Source organism: Leuresthes tenuis, unplaced genomic scaffold (genome assembly GCF_036924035.1).
Source record: "Leuresthes tenuis unplaced genomic scaffold, fLeuTen1.0.hap1 SCAF_21, whole genome shotgun sequence".
NCBI lineage: Eukaryota > Metazoa > Chordata > Actinopteri > Atheriniformes > Atherinopsidae > Leuresthes > Leuresthes tenuis.
The window spans coordinates 3,919,985-3,937,649 of NW_027325375.1; the positions used below are offsets into that span (position 1 = coordinate 3,919,985).

At 38.3% G+C, this 17,665-nt stretch overlaps 1 protein-coding gene across 1 annotated transcript in view; it reads right to left on the reverse strand.

The window, feature by feature from the left end:
- The window catches only part of gabra6b (gamma-aminobutyric acid type A receptor subunit alpha6b), a 33,579-nt gene extending 15,914 nt beyond the window's left edge, over positions 1-17,665 (reverse strand). The window contains exons 1-8 of the mRNA XM_072374505.1: positions 17,286-17,665; positions 17,023-17,147; positions 16,576-16,643; positions 15,389-15,609; positions 13,644-13,726; positions 13,167-13,310; positions 12,700-12,852; positions 8,478-8,755 (exon numbers count right to left, since the gene is read on the reverse strand). Coding sequence (XP_072230606.1) covers positions 8,478-8,755; positions 12,700-12,852; positions 13,167-13,310; positions 13,644-13,726; positions 15,389-15,609; positions 16,576-16,643; positions 17,023-17,147; positions 17,286-17,374 — 1,161 coding nt within the window. The 5' untranslated portion in view covers positions 17,375-17,665. The remainder of the gene's footprint in view (positions 1-8,477; positions 8,756-12,699; positions 12,853-13,166; positions 13,311-13,643; positions 13,727-15,388; positions 15,610-16,575; positions 16,644-17,022; positions 17,148-17,285) is intronic.

The following is a 17,665-nucleotide window of genomic DNA, read 5'->3' on the forward strand; positions in this document are numbered from 1 at the left end:
ATGCAAAGCGGCATGAACGAGCAACCGAGGTAACGTGATCTTTGAAGGTTAGTTGGTCATCAATCATGACACCCAAGTTTCTAACAACCTTTAATGGAGCAAGAGATAGGGATTCAGTTTGGATGCAGAGGTGTATGGTTAGTTTGGCTGGGAAGACAAGCAGTTCAGTTTTTGGGAGGTTAAGTTGGAGGTGATGGGCTTTCATCCATGTTGATATGTCAGAGAGACAGTCTGAGATTCGTGCTGATACCGTGTGGTCGTCAGGTGGGAATGATAGATAGAGCTGGTATCATCAGCATAACATTGGTATGAGAAGCCATGTGATCGGATGATCTGTCCCAGTGAGTTGGTGTATAAGGCAAAGAGAAGAGGTCCCAGTACTGAACCTTGGGGGACCCCTGTGGCGAGGTGGTGCGCTGCAGAAGTGTGACCAAGCCAGGATACTTTGAAAGACCGACCAGTGAGGTATGATTCAAACCAGGAGTGTGCTCTCCCTGTGATGCCCGTGCTAGAGAGTATGGACAAAAGGATACTGTGGTTGACAGTGTCAAATGCAGCCGATAAGTCGAGCAGGATAAGTACAGAGGACTTAGCTGTCGCTCTGGCTTCTTTTAAGGCTTCTGTCATAGCCAACAGAGCCGTTTCGGTGGAGTGTCCACTTTTAAACCCAGATTGGTTTGGGTCAAGGAGGTTGTTATGTGAGAGGTAATCAGTGACCTGCTTAAAGACCGCCCTTTCAATGGTTTTAGACAGAAACGGGAGGAGAGAGACCGGCCGATAATTCTCCACATGAGTTGGAGGGAGGGAAGGTTTCTTGAGCAGCAGTGTAACCTGAGCTTGCTTGAATGTGGTAGGAAATGTGCCCGATGTCAGTGAAGCATTAATCACATGCGTGACTGCTGCAGTTACAGTAGGAGCAATGGATTGGAGAAGATTAGTAGGAACGGGGTTCAGCGGGCATGTAGAAGGACGGCTACATGTGAGAAGTTTAGACACACTGCTCTGAGCGAGAGGGGTAATGAGGAAAATGATGCAGTAGGACTCTTGCATGCAGATTTTGTGGTATAAGGTCCGGTAAACTGTATGCTTATAGCTGCCACTTTGTCAGTAAAAAATGAGGCAAAGGTGTCTGCTGTTAGATTGGTAGCAGGTGGCGGAGGATTAAGTAGAGTTTTGAAGGTGGAAAAAAGTTTCCGGGTGTCAGTAGTACTATGAATCTTGTTGATGTAGAAAGACTTTTTTGCATCAGTAACACTGGATGCGAATGATGACAGTAGCGCCTGGAGTTTAGCTAGATCTGCAGGATCTTTTGGCTTGTGTCATTTCCTTTTGGCAGCTCTGAGATTGGTGCGCAACGCTCGGAGAGTATCATTAAGTAGTGGAATATGCTCCTTACTCTATATAGGGTATACAAAATCTCAAAATACAAAACAAAATAGCAATCTCTCTGTGTAGTCCATTATCTAAAGTGAATAATAAGTGCTTCTGGACACAGCCTTCTTAGTATATATCATTATTGGTGGGTCCTCTTTAAGATTCTGATGACATATTACTAAACTCAAGGCTTTGGGACATTAGTTCACAAGGCATAAACCAAAATGTATATCAAAATGGCTACATCCATCTGTCTTTCATAAACAGAGTATTAATGCAAGCAACTTTTTATGTTTTTAAATCATCCATCCATCCATTTTGGATGCAAGTGACAACCTCAAATTTTGTTGTACCACCCCATACAATGACAATAAAGACTATTCTATTCTATTCTATTCTAGTCTCTATTTTCATCTGCTTATCCGAGGTTGAGTTGTGGAAGCAACAGGTCCAGGAGACCAGAATTTCATCTCCCCAGCGACACTCTACAGCTCTTCCTGGGGGATCCCGTGGCGTTCCCAGGCCAGAAGGGACATATAATCCCTCCAGCGTGTCTTGTGCCATCCCTGCCCGGAAAACTTCTAAAGGGAGGCGACCAGGAGGCATCCTAACTAGATGCCTGAACCACCTCAGCTAGCCAGCTTTTGATTTGGAGGAGCAATGGCTCTTTGGGTTCCCTCTCGATGGCCAAGCTCCTCATCCAAACTCTAAGGCTGAGCCCAGCCACCCTCCAAAGTAAACCTATTTCCGCTACTTGTATTCACAATGTTGTTCTTTTGGTCACTACCCAGATCTCATGACCATAGGTGAGGGTTTGAACAAAGATGGACCAAATCAGACAACGTCCTCTCCACCACTGCGCCTTGGGATCCTGTCCATGAAAATCACAAACAGGATCGGTGACAAGGGACGTCCAAAACGCACTGTAAATGAGTTCGACTTAGTGCCAAGAATACGGACACAGATCTTCATTTGGTTATACAGGGACCAGATGGCTTGTAAAAAGAGCTTTGGTATCCTATACACCCTCAGCACCAACCAACAGAATCCCTCTGGGCTACACGGTCATAAGTCTTTTCCAAGTCTACAAAACACATATGGACTGAATGGTCAATCTCCTATGATCCCCTCAGTACTCTATAAGTTTGCAAGCGTAAAGATCTGTTCCACGACCTGGGCAAAAATCACACTGCTCCTCCTGCATCTGAGGCTTGACAAGTGGTCGGAGCCTCCTCTTCAACAGCCCGGAGAAAACTTTCCTAGGGAGACGGAGTAGCGTGATCCCACTAATCTTGGAACACACTCTGGTCACCTTTCCATGAAGGCTGCTGTTTTGTGCCTATGCACAAACAACAGTCAGAAGCTTCTCTTCTGTGCTAGACGACCCTCTCACTCACCGGGGAGAACTCCAACACAGAGAAGCTCAGCTGGGGTCTTGTAAGTATCCACACACCCGCCCATATAAAGATAATTTTTTTATCATCTTTATGTATTTATTAATTTTTTTTGTTTTGTTTTTAATAGGGTGGGGTTGAATTTGGGTTATTGGACTATACAAACAAACTTAACTTCTTAAGTCACCAAGGAGTGTTCATGTAAATGCTACACTGAAGGAATAGAATATACACAGTTAAATACACAAAAAACATCAGAGAGTCTTTAAGATCTTTTTATGACCCTTTTATGTTCATATTTGACATATCTACAGTTTGAAGTAACATGTAAAACAAAAGCAGAGTTGCAGTTGATGTAGATGTGAAATATTTCAAAGATATTTAAAAATGACTTGCTCTGATCTTCTTGATGCTAAAACACCGGAACATTTTCTTAATCAAAACACTTTGATTTAATCAGGATGTCTCATCACCCAAGCAGTCATCACTATGTGACCACAGGCGCTTCTGGCTGTGCCTAAATAAATAAATATTTTTGAAATAATAAATCTTTTTGTCCTTTTTTCCCAAATACAAATGTTTTACTGGCTGTTCATTCCAAGCACCTTATATTGCACCACCTACTCATCCACACCACTCACCATGTGTGCAACATTGTTGTTGCCCATGTTACAGCTGTGTGTTTATGTCATTAAATAAACAGTTTATTTTCCAGTTGTCAGATTTTCAGTCCTATTATGGCTTTACTTGACATACATAACAGGTCAGAGTCCTTTAAATTGTGATGGGGTTCCCACTCCTGGTGATAAACTTTTTTTTTCCTTTTTCATTGTGTAATAAAGAGACCTCCCTCCTACATATTTGGTGAAAGCAGTCATTTTCCATGATGCATCCCTCCCACTCCCTGTTTCTCTCTGTGTTACTCTCTATAAAATTAGTGCACACACACAAACACTTAGGCCTCTCACATCCATCTCTCCATCTTGCTCCATAGAAATGGCCTGGGCTTGCTTTTACAGCCGCTACCCACTCCGCTTCATTGTGGTGCCTGCCCTCCTTCTTCTGAGCCTCCAGTGATCTGCTGGATATTCCCTTAATCTACAGCTCTTACATAATCTGTAGCAACATCGTTCACAGAGCCACTGGCTGTCCCCTCTTGTCACTCTCTGTGGTTATCACACAGTTACAGGAATGAATAGAGGACAGGGAGCGAGGAATGGATGGATATACTGGAGATGGATGGGTGGATAAGACATTGTTTAAAGTAATGGGTTAACTATGAATGTTGGGTGCATTATTTGGTGCAAATTATGTGAATGTAAATTTGTTTATATATGTGTTTGAGTGACTGTTGCAGATTATGTGGGGATGTGAGAGCACAACAGTGGAGAATGTGTTGTTTTTCAGTGTGTTTATGTGGACAAAACATATAACCAATAAAGGTGTGTGTGGGGGGGGTGGTTGAAAGAGGAATGGTCATGGGGATATGTGTCTCTGTGTTTGTACATGTGAATATTTGTGCACAAGATAACATACGTGTGTGCTTGACCCATCAGAAAAGAAGGAGGAGTGGTGGTGTGGATGTGTTGTAAATAATTTTTTTTTAAGAGATTGTACATGTTTGTTTTCATAGTGTATGCAGCACAAGTGACTGCAAATGACAGAGGAAGTATAGATTTTTAGAACAATTCAGAGAGTAAAAATAAATACAATTACCAGGCACTTAATCAGGAACACCATCTTCATACTAGGAAAGGCTTCCCTTTGATATTGAAGCAACCTCAATTTTATAACATGGATTCCAAAAGAGGTTTCGGCAAACTTTAAGGATACTGGTCCTTTGATTGCATTGGTTAGTTTCTGCAGTTTCTGCTGCAAATTTATACTGTGAATCTGGCATTCTGCAACAGTCCAGTTTGAAATCACATTTCCTTCGTGATTTTCTGCATTATCAAACCAGAAGTGGTCATGAGACTATTATCTGTCCACAACTCAAAATTTCACTGCTTCACAATAATTGTTCAATCACTATATTTTCCTTGCTGTAGTAACTTAAACAGATGCAACTTAGGTTTTGTAGTATCAGCATGTGCATGTGCCTTATACTTGCACAATCTCCTATATGATGATGTTCACCTTCCATGTCGTGTCTCGTGTCTGTATTTGGCCACAAAATGTTTATCAAGAAGAGGGAGAGGATGAACAAAGGTACTAATCCACAGAACGTTTTGCAACAGATTTCTAGTCCAAGAATGTCCTTCCTGTGCAACATTTTCCACAGTCATGGCATTTTTGAACTTCTCTCCCACTTGCTATTCTTTACTTCTCTACTTATATTCTTAGCTGCAGATAGTTAAGATTTAAAGTGAAAAGGTCAGGATAAGGGGTAGAATTATTGTAAATGTGAGATTTGAATGTTAAAAACAAACCAAAAAAAAAGGAAATACATGGTTCGACATTTGAAAAAACGTCTACAGGCCTACAGTGTACACTTTTTATGACTCATAGGTAGTGCTTACCCTCATGTCATAACTAAATGCTGCTCAATAGAAAACAGCAGTCGATATATCGCCATCTTACAATTTACGACCATGGATTGTGAAAGTTTTATGTTTGGGACATGTGGACAAACTTACTTATTAGTTAGTTACTTATAAGTTTTCTGGTTACATTGGGATGCATTAGAATATATGTAAATAATGTTGAGGAAAGTATTAATAACTACTGAAAGGTGCAAAGTGAGCCACAAAAAGATTTTCCACACCACTGAACCAGCGACAGCAGTGGACTGTTTACACGAGGCAGGTTTGGATCCAAGTATTTACTCTGGTGATGCCAAATTCTGACTTTACCATCTGGAGAACGCCTCAGTAGAAGCTAAGATTCATCAGACTAAGCTCCACTTTTACAGTCTTTAGCTGTCCAGTATTAGTGGGCCCATGTCCACAGCCGCCTCTATCTTCTTTTCTTGGCTCTCAGGAGCAAAACCTGACAAGGTCCTTTGCTGTTGTAGCATGTCTTTACTCATTTGTGCCTTCTTGGATATTTTTCTGCTCATCAAAATTGTAAGAAATGGTTGTGGAGGTTACTGTTATCAGTCTGTTTGCTCCAACCAACCTGGCCATCCTCTTTTTACTTGGTTCATGAATAAGACCTTTCCCTAAACAAAATCCTACAAAACCATTTCCATCTTTTTTTTATGTAGCTTATGAATGAGGGGAAATTGTAACAACACAAGCTGTACGTAATCAAATACTGTACTGAAAAAATATGTACTCATACTGATTCCATTACTCATGATTATCATGGTAACATCTGGGTTGGGTAAAATATTGAGTCTGATTTCCCAGTAGTGTTTTAATGAAAAACATGCAAGGACTGGCTTGTGATTTATTCCAGATTACCATGAAATTTGTTTGTGTAAAATTAATGTAAAAGAGTGACCCACATTGAAATAAAGATAAAAGTCTCTTTGTCTACAAACACATGAGAATTATTCAAAGGTACAAAAAGCTTGACCAACATCAACTGATATTCAACTATTATAAATGTCAATAACTTTGTAAGGCGCAAATATTGAATTAATGGGAGGCTATCTGGCTTGTTTAGTTGTTCTTTAGACTTTATGTTTTTGTGTTGCAGCTGTTGCACTGTATTGCATTACCAGTTTATGTTATGTCATATACGTTGGCATTGTCACAATTTAAAGCTCTGAGTTGACCCCAAGAAAAGCTGCTGAAGTGCTGTAGCTAAATTGGGATTCTAATAAACTAACACTGTATGAAGGGTTTCAAACAACTTTGCAGGTGTGTTTGAAAGTCTGTCCACTATGTCAGGCACTAACTTTCAGACTGTGATCAATTTATTTCTCTATAAGATTTGTATTATTTCATCCACTGCACAGTGCCTATATGATGTGATGTTGCAGATTAGATAACCACACAAGCAGGTAAGTGTTCCAAACAAAGTGTTCAGTGATGACTGATGATAAAAAGATCTCAAACCATAAAGCACCACACGTTTAAACTGCAGGCAGGCTAGTTTAGCACAAAGACACACTTTGAAGTCATGCTGCAGTAAGTTTAGCAGAATGCTGACGAAGGTAGACCCCAATAACACAACAGAAGACACTTTTACACAATGCTCTCCTGACCATTAGTGCCTACTGGATGTAACCTACTGAAAGAGCAGCTGCCATGTCCCTGACCACATACAAACTGCAGCTCCCAGCCTATCTTTAAAAGCCACAGGTTAATCTCATCTATCAAATCGTTAAAGAAAGCACCTTCACCATGCAGAAATAAAAAAAAATGAACTCAGCAAATTAAACTGCTTACATAGAAACACAATTTCTAAAAGCCTGAATTGTTGCAAAATCTAAGCAGAGCAGAATGAGAAATAAAAAAACAAGTTGTGGAAAGGGATCATTAAACTGTAGTTGTTGTATAATCATAAGAGTTTTATGACAGTTGTTAATAATGTAGGAAAATGGAAAATAAACAACATAAAAGTAAATTTTGCTGAGTTTGTTATCTGTTACAAAAAAGTAAAAGGCACAGATGACAAGCAACGTATCAAAATGTATCTGTGTTTAAAAGCTAATGCCACATATATTGAGTATATAGTACATAGACAGATGGGATGAATGATAAAGAAAAGCAGAGACAATACTGAGAGAATTAATCATAAATAAATATATATATATATATATATATATATATATATATATATATATATATATATAAAAGCATTAAATAGAGCCACACATACTGAGATATGACAGAGACAAATTATATGTATGCATCCAGACTAGAACCTAGACTAGTTCAACAAAGAACAGAGTACTGACCATTCAGTTAAAAAATGTCGCCCACCTTCTGTGAGTAAGAATTTACATAAGCTCACAGAGGGATTCGGTGAACTGCACACGGGAGCTTTTCAGCAAGACTTCTCATGGTGCAATTGCACATAGTAACTAATTTCTTAATGTTAAAGCTACTGCTAATACAATAATACTATAATAATAGAATAATACTGCTACCTCTCTCAGCATGTCCATCATCATGTTTCTTAAGGTGGTGGTGTAACATTGTGGTAAAGCCAGAACTGTTAGCGCTGAGCTGACATTGCCAAAATTTTACAATGTGAATGTCCAACAGAACGAGTGCTGTTACAGCAATGAACTTTCTATTGATTGGGAACTCAGTTCTCTTAATGGTATTCAAGAATATCATGTAGTTGCATTTAAGTAGGACAAGGTATTTTTCTATGGTGTGGCATCAGCTCTGATCAATATCTATGACAGCAACTATGTAGCTTACATAGACTGTATATGTGCAACACCAGCAGTCCCACCATCATTTGTACAGCCATTCAAAGGACAGGGTATTTAGAAATGGCTTTTATATTTACTAACTGAAGTAACTGCCACATGTTTGACAGTTCCAAGCAGTGAGGTTTAAAAGATAGAAAAAAGTATAATGGAAGAGTTTGTGTATTTACAATAGTATCAGGGGTGTAAAAACTAAAAAAGTGTTACCCTAATTTAACACAAAGTGGCTAAAGTGACAACACATTTTAGCCACAGATGGCTTTATCCACCATCTTCAGCTAGTGAATTTCAAGCATGAGTTTACATATGTTAATGTAGATACTAGAACATATGCTGGCACATGTAAACACAAGTGTGAAAAAGTGAGCCAGACTTACTGATGAAACCTCTCCATCATTCCCTGCGGCTGGAGCAGGAGCTGCAGCTGCAGCTGCTGCCTCTTGAGCTGCCGCCTTCATAGCTGCTGCCTTCCGCAACTCCCGGTTGGCCTGAACGGTGGAGAAGTAGTTGACAGCCGCAAACTCAATGAGGGCGGAGAAGACGAAAGCAAAGCAAACGGCTATGAACCAATCCATTGCAGTGGCATAGGAAACTTTCGGGAGGGAGTGGCGGGCGCTGATACTGAGTGTTGTCATGGTCAACACAGTGGTGATGCCTGACAACAAACAGGAAGCAAAAGTTAGAAACATATTGATCCCGACTACACATCTTGGTATATATTTTGTTTTTATTCTTGCTGTCTTAATTGTACTGTTCTGGTTTACTGTTGTAGTGTGCAAATAGAAACATTTTCTGAAATGTTGGACAGAACCAGGTCAGTTGTTTTGCTTTGAAAACAAGATTTATTGTTTAGGTTCTGCAAACTGCTCCCTGCTCAACATTCATACTTTATTTGTAGACATTGATATGCCCTTGACCTTTTATTTTTTCTTCAAAAAAGTGTTTTTTAAACAACTATCAAATAATTTTAGATATACTAAAATCAAGCAAACCCGAAAGACTATACATATACATATATATATATATATATATATATATATACACACATATATGCATATACTTGTCATGGTGGATACACAGATTATCTTGTGGAAATAAAGGGAAATAAATGTTTTGATTGGATGGTGGAGAACACAGTAGAAACAAAGATGAGTAAGGAACTGTAGCACTGTAAGAGGTAGTGAGAGGCTGGCTCACTTTCTTCCTGTCAAACAGGAGCTAACTTTGTAAGCCTCCAGCTTCGGGACCGTTGGGCAAGACAGGGTTGGGAACTCGGCAAAGCAGGGAGGTAGCAGATTGAAATCTTGGTGAGCTGTGCAAACCAACCAGAAGTCTTCACGTTTACTCTCTCACTAAAATATTGTAGCACAAGCAGAAAATTGCTGAAGCTTTCAACTGAGTGTTTGGTGATTGTAAATGTAGGGATTTATATACAGTAAAATTAGCGACCCAAACTAAATATAAATAAATATGTGTGTGTTTTGTGATCACTACTAAACTGATGGAATGATGAATGAATAGTAGTATTTAATATTAATTATGTCATTAATCAATATTTTTCTAAAGAATATATGATAACATAGAAAACAACACAAGTCGCTGTATGTGTACACTTACAAACAGGCCCCTAACAGCATAATGTGGAGCAGCGATTATACAATGTAATTTTACTAAACAAAGAATAAAAAATGTAAATACAGTTTAGTGCAAATTAAATAAAATTTTCCAAGGAAGACCTTTGATGCATGGCATCCCCTCTGTTTCATGGCCATAATGTCAGGCTATAAGGCTTTTTAACTTAACTTTCTTTATATAGGCACCTTTATATATAATCTTTATATAGGTACCTGTGCCTGTTAATCAGCCATAGCATGAGCTAAGGGTGAGAAGATACAAGCAGAAACTTAAAAAAGGAACATAAAGGTTTGTCAAAAGTTTGTCTAGATTTTACACTTTGTTACATACTGAAGTGCAGAAAACATTGTAAGAATTACAGAAAATTAAAAAAAAAAGAAAATGACACTGATATCAGTCTAGTAAATAATAAAAATTAACTTGTAGTTAAAATTAGTTTGTATGTGAATAATGTCAACAAGGATGGTCAGTATTGCTCAGATTTAATCCTTACTGTAATAAATCACTTAAAGATAGTGACAAGAAACAACTACTTAAGGGACCGAGTAACAGAACACATGTCTAATTCACTTTCATTGAGCTAAAACATGCAGAGACAAAAAAACATTAAATACTGCTGTCCATTCTCTTACCAAATTCTTGCTATAGTTGTTTATATTTCATTAGCAGATTTGAAACTTATGAAATGGGTTTATGCAACAAATGTTGTTTCAAAAGCATTTTCACAACACTTCAGTAGTAAAAGCTGAGAACTCCCAAATACAGCCTCCTCCAACAATCAACCAACGCCAACTGTCTCAATCACAAGCACAAGTTAAACGATTGCAAAAAGGAGGAGGGACATGAGAAGAAAGCTTGTCAGGGTAGGAGGGAGCATCAAGAGAATGAGAAAAGAAGAGCGTAGGAGGCAGGGGGATGAAGTATAAAGACAGGATATAAATTAAATGCTTGGGGCATTCATGTCCTTTTACAGGGAAAAAGTAAGGTAAAAATTAGGCCACACTCAATTAAGTCAGCAAGACCTGTGCTCAAGGGACTCTCAGCTCTTGAAGAGGTTGTTAACAAGCCAGAACACAACATACTATGACATAATGTACAGTCTCTTCTCTTCTCTTCCCTTCTCTTCTCCTCAGTTATGGAATTTTCCACAGTACTGTTAAATAACTTCATGAGCTCATAAGCAGGAACCTTTTCACTTTAGTTTTGAAGCTTGTCCATTAATTTAGCATGTTTAATCTAAATTAAACATTTAATTTAGTATATAACCTCTCCTAAAAAAAAAGTTTTACTGCTAGCCCACCATGAGAACACCCACTTTATGATACACCCAATGCTGAGTGAAATGAAAACAGCAGAATGAGTGAGATTAATGAGTTGCCGCAGATGTGCATACTGCATAGGGCTTCCATGCAAACGCTAATGCCTGGGATTCATTCTCTGAACAAGAGTGCAAGCATGTTGTAGTGGTGGCTCACTTCTGAAGATAATAGACCCTAGAACCATAAGCTACAAGAACCACCAATGTCTCTCCTCTCAGCTGCAGCTTGTTGAGTTTTAACAGAGAGGAAATATATTTAGAAATGATAACGTCCGTGTACTTTCACACATTTTCCCATTTTTGCTTTGTCTCCTTTTGTCCTCGTCCTTCCTCCTAGTGCACCTCTGTCTTTGTTCAGTGTCTCTCATTCTCTTTGGTCCTGAGGCAGGAGCTTGGTGGCAACTGTAGCGTAATGTAATGCGAGCAAGCGGAACCTGTGAGTGCTCGGAAGAGTGCCAAGTAAACATCCTCCCCCTCTCTGCCCTAGCATGACCAATTTCAGAAAGGACATTTATTCCAAATTAATTCAGCGACACCACAGTGGAGAAGGAATAAAGCAAATGAAGAGAGTTTAAAACAGAATCTGATGACTGTCTGTCTTTGTTCTCTTGTAGAAGGTTGCATGAGCAGTTTAAATCAATCAGAGTGCAAAAGATATGGATATGAATGTTTGTACAGTTAAGTTCAATTTACTGTTTTATGTTGCATCAACAGAAAAGTCTACAGTGTTTTGTTTCGTCAATATGGAGCCATTTCACAACAGATATACAGAGAAAAACACAAAAATTCCCTTTGAAGATAGTCAGTTTAGTACGTCATGTTTGCACAGCATGTCTCTTGGATGAAAAGAAATTAAATGTATCAGGCTTGGTCATAATGCTAATGTTTCAATGAGTATATAACACACTACTAATGTTACAACCAGCATGCTGTGGTTTTCTGATTTTCATTGCTCTGTCAGTCCGTGCAAAGTGTTGTGGATGTACAAAACATCATCTCTAACATCTTTATTCTTTATGTGTTGGAAATTTGTCCGTAACAGCAATTGTTGTTCAACAGTTATCAGCTTTCCATATATGCACAGAAACAAGTTAAATCTGGTAGCTTCAATAAAGGAGCATTTCAACCTAAATCACCTAAAACTTAAATGCCCAGAGGCTGTTTTTAATGGCTATAATATAATGACAGCCATGGATTTATTAGCATTTCCACTGAGTTTGAACAGATGAAGATAAACTGAGTTAAATTTTTTTTTAACATTTTTTTTACAGTCAAAATGTAAGAAGGAACCCCATAATAGGTGATGCAAATGCACAGCTTTTAAAACTCCTCAGAACTTCTCATCACTGAATTAACATGATCTCGATTTGCCTCGTTGCATATTTCTATTCAAAGTTCTTTATTCAAAACTACAATGGATTGAGCCATTTTCATTTGAAAAGAGCCTCGGTTATCTGTAAGACCATATGGCTGCAATTTTGGCAGATGAAACAAGATTGGTCTTGAATTTTCCAAAGATTCTATTCCAAGAGGAAATTAATGTATTAAATCCTTGTTCCCTAATTTACTTGGAAATTAAGCTTGAAAGTCATATTGGAAGTTGTACAGAGAAGTGCGTGAGGAAAGTGAATTAAAGGAGAACTTACCAAACACAGTCCGAGCTGGAACTGATTCCTTATTAATCCAGAAAGAGACTTGAGCCAAGATAACAGTCATTATACAAGGAATGTAAGTCTGAATCAAGAAGAAACCCATTTTCCTTTGGAGGTGAAAGTGGACAGTCATGATGACATATTCACCTACAAAATTACAAAACACCAAAGACAGTTTTTACAGCCAATGATACACAAATGCTGAAAAAAGAAATCCCAATTCATCTTTTAAATGTAAAATACTCAGTTTGTTCAAAATTATACTGGTGATGATGACAACTTTTTCATATTTAAAATGTGTTTATTTAATCCCAATGATATTCCGAACTTTTACCTGAACACAGTTTGTCTCTTGAGGAAACTATGAGTAAATTGTATCGTCTCAACTCAAAGTTGCGAAACAGTGACCTCATCTGAATACACAACAGACCTTGGGGTATATTCAAAAACATTCTGCTCACCTGTGTTGGACTTGAGCCGCTCACTTGATACTGTCTGACCAATGAGGTCATACTGCAACAGACTAGATGATTCCTGTGGCACTTCAACAGAAGACAGAGGTCCCTTCTTCCATGTGTACACAATCTCGCTGATGGGGTAAGCATCTAAATAGAATGAAAGAGGACCGTTGTTCAAATTTAGTTCTTTTAAGTAACAAAAAATAGTTGGTTTCTGGGACTTAATATTTCTATCATGGCCTACAGCTTTTTTTTTTAAATGTATGAAATCACATAATTGAATAACCATACAAATGAATAACTCAGCATACAGAATGAGGAACATATTTATTTTCAGTTCTCAAATGTAAAGTATGTTACATTTCAAAGTCATATCTTTGAAAATATCTTGTCAGATGGTCAAATACTCTGTGACAGGGTGATCTTTGGAGAGTGACACCATCTGTCAAACCAGTGAGGCTTAACAAAAAACACACTCACAACTCCCAAACTTGAGTGGGCAGGCATGACCATCCATTGGGAAGTTCATCAGGCGCATGGGGCATTCTGCATTTATAGTTAATCTGTCAGAATGGAAAAGAGTTTAAATGAGTGTTTGATTTATATTTGATACACTCATACAAGCTAAGTAATGGCTGCCGTTTTAAACAGAATCTTTTCAGTGAGGTGCCATGTTGCACACTGGTTGACACACTGAGAGAGAATATGTATTTGAGACATCCTGATCTGACAGAGATGAATGAAATGATCACAACCTCTTAACATCGCACAGCATGATAGAGGAAATGCATAAAAATGAGCCTTCACTCTTCAGACTTAATATTTGCATCTCTAGACACATTGAAACATAAATTCAATGTTTCTAAATCCAGAAAGACCATCGTGTTTTCCACCTCTTTCCATGCTGACTCTGTACCATGAACTTTTTCTACTGTTAGGGTGTTTAGGTGCCAAATTCTGACCAGTGTTGCTGCTTTCAAAGATGAGTGAAATTGAATATATATATATATATAATTTAAACACCAAACTCAATATTAGATTACCCCATAAATAGAAGATTTCTTAACCACCAAGTTCAGCTTTGTTTGATGTTTGATAAGGCAAGCATGTCTGTATGTTGCTGCTGGGTGTGCTGGGAAATAATGAGGCATATGTGATTTAACAGAAAGTACAATTGATGTTCTTTGGGTGAGGTCAGGTTATCAAAACCTTTTTCTATTTTGAAACATAACCAAGTAGCGTTGGTGCTTAAAGCTGACCACGCAGTGACTGAGAAGTACAGCATGGACCATGGACTGATCAAATATTGCCACTACAGAACGATGGTCTCAAACAGTAAGCAAACACTAGTGTCCTTAGAACTCTTGCACACAAGCTGATCAGATATATCTGACCACAATCTTGTAATAAATCTGAAGCTCCAGAAAAATGCAGTATAGACATTTCAATAAAAGACACAGGTGAGGCATTAATTAAAATCTAAGAAATCATCTTTGTAGCAGATAAAAATGAAGACAAGCATGCATTGCTGCTAAGTAGGGGAGATCTTTGAAGACAATGTTTTCCCTATAAATGTAGGAGGACTGAATTTAATAGTCACATAAACATATTGTTACTAAGTGTCTCAATAAAGTTTTCTAAAGTCTCTCACTAAGTAATGCCATAGTGAACTTCATTCTTCTACAATTCCAACTTTTCATGTCAGTTACCTAAAAAATAACAAAAATAAATAAATAATAGACACAGAGTTCTTGCTTAATTTCCATCAAACAATATGTTTGAACTCTCACTCATGGTCTATAACCAGCCAGGTCATCCTAGAGATCTATGAACATGAATCCATTGTGGCTTTGTAAATATCCTAATTTAATGAATGTGTTATGTTAAGCTTTTGAATTTAGTCTTGATCTTTAAAAGAAAAGTTGATCCATTCAGATAAACTAATTATTCATAAAAATCAGTTTATGTGCAATCACTGACTCGGAGTGTTTTTTTCATACGATCTATCTGCTTTTGGAACAAAGCTGGAGTCATGTTTGTTTGAATTGCTTTCAAGGGTTGTTTTCAGCATCAGATGGCACATATCTTGTTTCTGGAATGGCTCTCCTTTTCATGTCCGTGCATATTCTTGGATGCCTATTTTATTCTTTTTTCAATTTGCTTTCCAGGTTTGTGCTCTATTCTGGTCTTGGCTGGGTTTGGATGTCACTGTCCAGCCTTGTTACCTCATGGTGTAGAGGATAGTTCCGTTCTGCATGATACGGAACAGCTTGTTGGGGGTGGTCATGTTGTGAGAGATCGACCTCTTGCCATTCCGGAAAAAGGTGTCGGGTGTCCAGATCTTGCTGACCATTAGGTTGTTGAGCCGCAGGATCTCTATTGGACCCTCAAATTTTAGCCGTTCGTCAATCCACGTTTGGCGAAAGAACACATCCATGGTGTATTCCTAGAAAAGGGTTAACAGTTTATTTACTACGTTTACCATTAGTCCTACTACTGGTGCTGCTGCTACCCTGCATCTACTATCTTGTGCCATTATTATCTAGTACCCCTGGAGAGAATGGCAGATGGTTTTATGAGCCATGATTTCAGAGGAACCAGCTTGACAGAGAATTGCCAATGTGATGAGTTGTTTTCTTGTTCTGCCATTTTTTTGTTGGCTCTTTTTTATTTATTTTCTTTTTATGACTATTCATCAATTCCTTACCTTACTAGCAAAATCTAAAATATGGATTGTCTATAAAAATAAAAACAAAGGCATAATACATCTTTTCTTGTTTTAGAACGTTTCATTATCTTTTGCTCTACTTCCTATAGAAAATAAAATTTTATTGTAAGTTTAAATCTTGATTGAGTGATTAACGGAGCTAACAGATAAATGTATGCTGTTGGTTTTATCCGTAAAGTAAAAACAATTTCTACAATGATTCCATCTTGATCTTTAAGCAAATGGATCACCTTGCTCCCCTAAAAAGCTGTTTACAGGCTTCTCAACACAACTGCCACTGGCATATCAGTGGTTTTAGAGGTTGTCACACAGTAACTAATGCCTAAAGCCTACACAGCATAAAGCACAAAGACATCCATCGTTCAGCCTATCCCATGGCAGGAGTATCTAGCCTATCCCGTCCCAACATCAGCCACATCTCTCTCTGCCTCACTGGTGGGAGGATTGTCAACCAGATTAAAATCCTAAGCTGTACTAATGACATCCTGCCCAAATGCTGGAATAATGAAGGCTGAGCAAACCACGAGTTAAGACTATATGCTTATAGTTACAGTGCAAACTGTACATTTTATTTTTATGCAATATATTTTAGCCAGTAATGAAACACTTGCACTTGAATGACAGCCAATGAATTTGCCTGTTTATCCTTAATCAGTGCTTCAGCAGTCCGCAAGGTTTACATACCATCTCAACATCCGAAACAGGTCCAAAGCTGGTGACAAAGATGTCAGTTTTGACCTCTGTAACTGGACCTACAACAGGAGGAAGTGACTGTTTTTGCAAAAACTTTTGATTAAACAATTTCATGTTCATCCAAATGTAAAGGGGTTAAACATTAAAGCTTTATGTAATCTATAACCCATCCATAGACTAAGATTGAGACAGAAATTTAATTAATTAAATAAACTACATGAAATTGTCAGGCTCACAGTAGTTAGCTGGTGATTTTGTAATGATGTAAAGGGGAAAGGAACTGTAATAGTTATTAGTTAATACAGCGCGGAGGCTAAATGCAAATGAGGCACACATCCACAGGAGTAAAACTTTATATCCTCAGAGAAGAAAACAAGAAAGCAAGAAATGAAGAGGCAATGTTAATTAATTTACAATTATATTCGGTCATTAGCATACCTCCAAATCCAGGTCGCAGCCTGTTGTCATAGCCATCCAGTAATCTATCCAATATACGCGTGATGTTATCCAAATAGATACTGGTCTCGCTGTGCTGATTTCCCCAAACACTGCTCGCACTGTAACTAAAGACACAGACACCGATGGCAGCTTTTTTTCACGAGGTATGAAAACGTTTGAAATTACAGTGTTTCTCTGCCGTTTCTGTTTCTGCCGTGCGTAAAAGTCCGAGAACATGCAGAGAAGATAGTTGCCATACTCACCAAAACAGAAATAAGCAAGTTAAAAGGAAAGCCATGCCTCGCAAACATCCGACAACTAGAAATCCCAGGTCAACTTTTACAATCAGCATATTTCATAATTTAGAGGCATGATTAATTGCGGGTCAGGTCTTCCTTTAGTTGTAAACCGTGCGAGGATATCGCGCCAGTCCAGCACGACTTGACTTCCCCTCTAGTGCGGTTGCGCCCGCCTCAGCCTGAACCGCTCAGCTGGAAAAGCCTAAAGAGTTTTCAAGAGAGTGAAGAAGAGGGAGGGGGTTGCATTATCTGGACATAGCTTCTTCCAAGAAATACACAGGTTTAAAATGCAACTAGAGTTTTTGTACAGTGTTGTGACTTGACGAAAATAACAACGTATACTG